Source organism: Oryx dammah, unplaced genomic scaffold, assembly GCF_014754425.2.
Source record: "Oryx dammah isolate SB20612 unplaced genomic scaffold, SCBI_Odam_1.1 HiC_scaffold_23, whole genome shotgun sequence".
Classification (NCBI taxonomy): domain Eukaryota; kingdom Metazoa; phylum Chordata; class Mammalia; order Artiodactyla; family Bovidae; genus Oryx; species Oryx dammah.
This window is the reverse complement of record NW_024070207.1, coordinates 10098482-10101415: the sequence shown is the minus strand read 5'-3', so window position 1 is coordinate 10101415 and position 2934 is coordinate 10098482. Positions and strand designations below refer to the sequence as shown.

The 2934-nt window shown below is 35.8% G+C and overlaps 1 protein-coding gene across 1 annotated transcript in view; it reads left to right on the top strand.

Moving 5' to 3' along the window:
• Window positions 1–847, top strand: part of IL1RAPL2 (interleukin 1 receptor accessory protein like 2) — a 582426-nt gene extending 581579 nt beyond the window's left edge. The window contains exon 9 of the mRNA XM_040266517.1: window positions 150–847. Coding sequence (XP_040122451.1) covers window positions 150–847 — 698 coding nt within the window. The remainder of the gene's footprint in view (window positions 1–149) is intronic.
• The last annotated feature ends 2087 nt before the right edge of the window (window positions 848–2934 follow it).

Genomic DNA, 2934 nt, shown 5'->3' with positions numbered 1-2934 from the left:
ACGTAATGAGCTTTCTGAGTGTGCAATACAAGAAAAGATGATGTACCCTAGTGAAAGACTGGATCTTTGCTATACTAGAATGCAAACCTACTGCTTTAAAGACTGGGAATGTCTTTGTTTTACTCTTTCTCTCTTTCTGTGATTTGTAGCCTACGTTGAAGATCTCACAAGATGTGTTGAGCAAAGCAGAAGACTTATTATCGTGCTAACTCCAGACTATATTATCAGACGAGGATGGAGTATTTTCGAATTGGAAAGCAGACTCCATAATATGCTAGTCAGTGGAGAAATCAAAGTGATTTTGATTGAATGTACAGAATTAAAAGGAAAGGTGAATTGCCAGGAGGTGGAATCACTAAAACGCAGCATCAAAGTTCTGTCCCTGATCAAGTGGAAGGGACCCAAGAGCAGCAAATTAAATTCGAAGTTTTGGAAGCACTTAGTATATGAAATGCCCACCAAGAAAAAAGAAATGCTTTCTCGGTGCCATGTTTTGGACTCTGCAGAACAAGGACTTTTTGGAGAGCTCCAGCCTATACCCTCTATTGCCATGACCAATACCTCGGCCTCTCTGGTGTCATCTCAAGCTGATCTCCCAGATTTCCACCATTCAGATTCAATGCAAATGAGGCATTGTTGCAGAGGTTATAAACAGGAGATGCCAACCACCACCTTGCCAGTACCTTCCTTAGGCAACCACCACACTTACTGTAACCTGCCTCTGACACTACTCAATGGACAGCTACCCCTTAACAACGCCCTGAAAGATACCCAGGAATTTCATAGGAACAGTTCCCTGCTACCTTTATCATCCAAAGAGTATAGCTTCACCAGTGATATTTGGTAGTGGAAAATCTGCAGTCCTCTGAACAGCTATGTGTGCATACAAAATTTCTCCTATACCAAGCAAAAAGTACACCTAATAACATTGAGGTGCTGAAAAAGTGTTCAAAGAAAACCGCACAGAAATCACTTTTGTATCTAATTTTTGTTTACATTTCCAGAATAGTGGGGGGAAAGAAGGACCTGCTTTTGTAGTATAGTACCTTGTTCCAATGTACAGTTTTGATTTCTTCCTTAAAAGAAAAAAATTTTAAATTCTATTGTTTTAGAGTAGATTTTATGATACTGCTTAGACTGCAAGTTTGGTAAGTAAGCTATATTCCCCATGTTTATGAATATTTCAGTATTCACATAGTATTTGAAAGAAGAAAAAATTAAAGACTTTAATTGAATTTGAAAATTCTGAACTAAGTTTAAGAGGAAACGAGAACTTCTATAGAGTAACTGAAAATCAGGAATTATCAAGAAAGAAGTGTTGAGACATCCCAACTGGAAGATTGTATGTAGAGGAAGATCAGTTAAGAAAAAAATGTGGTTGATACGTTTAGAACTTCTTCAACATAATGGACAACTTCTGTATACTAAATCAACAGTGCGTGATGACAGCTTTTAGTTTTATTAGGCAAGCACATTTTCTGTAGGCAAACTGGTAGGTAGGTAAACAACGTGCATTTCTTAAGCAAATGAATAGATAGGCTGTTAGCTCTTTTAGAATGAGGTTGAACAAACCTTACAGCTTTTTACCCTATTAACAAAGTTTTACAAATTTGAAAACACATTTTATGTTAGGCATTTTATTGTTTGCTAACAAATTCAGATTTGGATTTTTTCCAAATGATCTCTTGACTTGCTATAAGTTTGACATGAAGATGCTCACATCTTCCTTTTTTGCAATACCGTTGGAGTCTGAATTTAAATAAATCTTGACTGCAAGTGTCAGCAGTCGAAAACCAGTGACAACAATGTTCACAGATGAAGTGCTAAATGAGTCCCAGTTGACTGTGAAACTGACTGTTCTGAAAATACACAATATCTCCTTGGCCATGTGTGCAAGTCTCCTCCAGAAGTATCTCTGTTCTTGGTGCTTCAAAGAGTATATTTTATAGACTAAACTTCTTTACCCTCACATTGTGACTGTGATTGTACCACATCAGAAAATCCCCGTGAATACTCTAAAATCTTATGGATTTGCTGTAAGGAATGTGCCCCTATTCTAGTATTTATTGTGAATTACTTCTTTGTGTTATTTCCAATGAACTTTGGTGTGCTGTCCACAAAGATTACTGTGGGGGTCAATTAATTAAGGTTCATTCTGGCATTTTGCGTATGGTTCTTACATCATGTTTGGGGGCAAATATAAACAAGGACAAGTGTACACAGTGTGTAAAAATGAAGAATTTTCCCAGTCCTGGTAACTGTGAAACACAAATGTTTAAGAGAACATTAGGTAATATGTTTTTATTAGTTATTTCAACCTCTTTACATGATTGATTCCCTATAATCCATGGGTTTTGTTCAAAGTACTTGTTTTTCTGTTGCTTATCTATATCCAGATGCTCGGAAAATGCATTATGCACAAACAGTATATGAAACCTTAGGAGTGATATATGTTCATTTCACACTGGGACAATTAGTTGCTCCTTTAAAAAGTAATGTTCAACACATAGGTGTTTCATAGATACATTTTTTTCCACTGAGAAAGGCGATTTTGCTTCTGTAGAAACTATAGGTATTTCAAAATGGAAATTTATCAATTCTGAAATGTTTGCCAAGTGTTACAAAGTTGTATTTACTCTCATTGTTCTTTAATAATATGTGTAGTTACTAAGTTAATAACCTGCATGAAATAGTATATGTTTAAGTGACCAATTGTATTCTTTATTATTTTGTTTTTCACAGAAGTCTAGATTAATTCAAATAGAATGTTCAGTGGTATTTTTAAACTAATAGTTCTGTATTGAGCATGCCAGTTCTGAAAATATAACATGGGTCTCTCTGCTTCCTTTATTTACAATGATTAAACGTGGGTAGCAATTTGAGTTGGCTGGCCACAATGTGTCCTTTCACTACAAGTAGGTACTCAAAAACAGA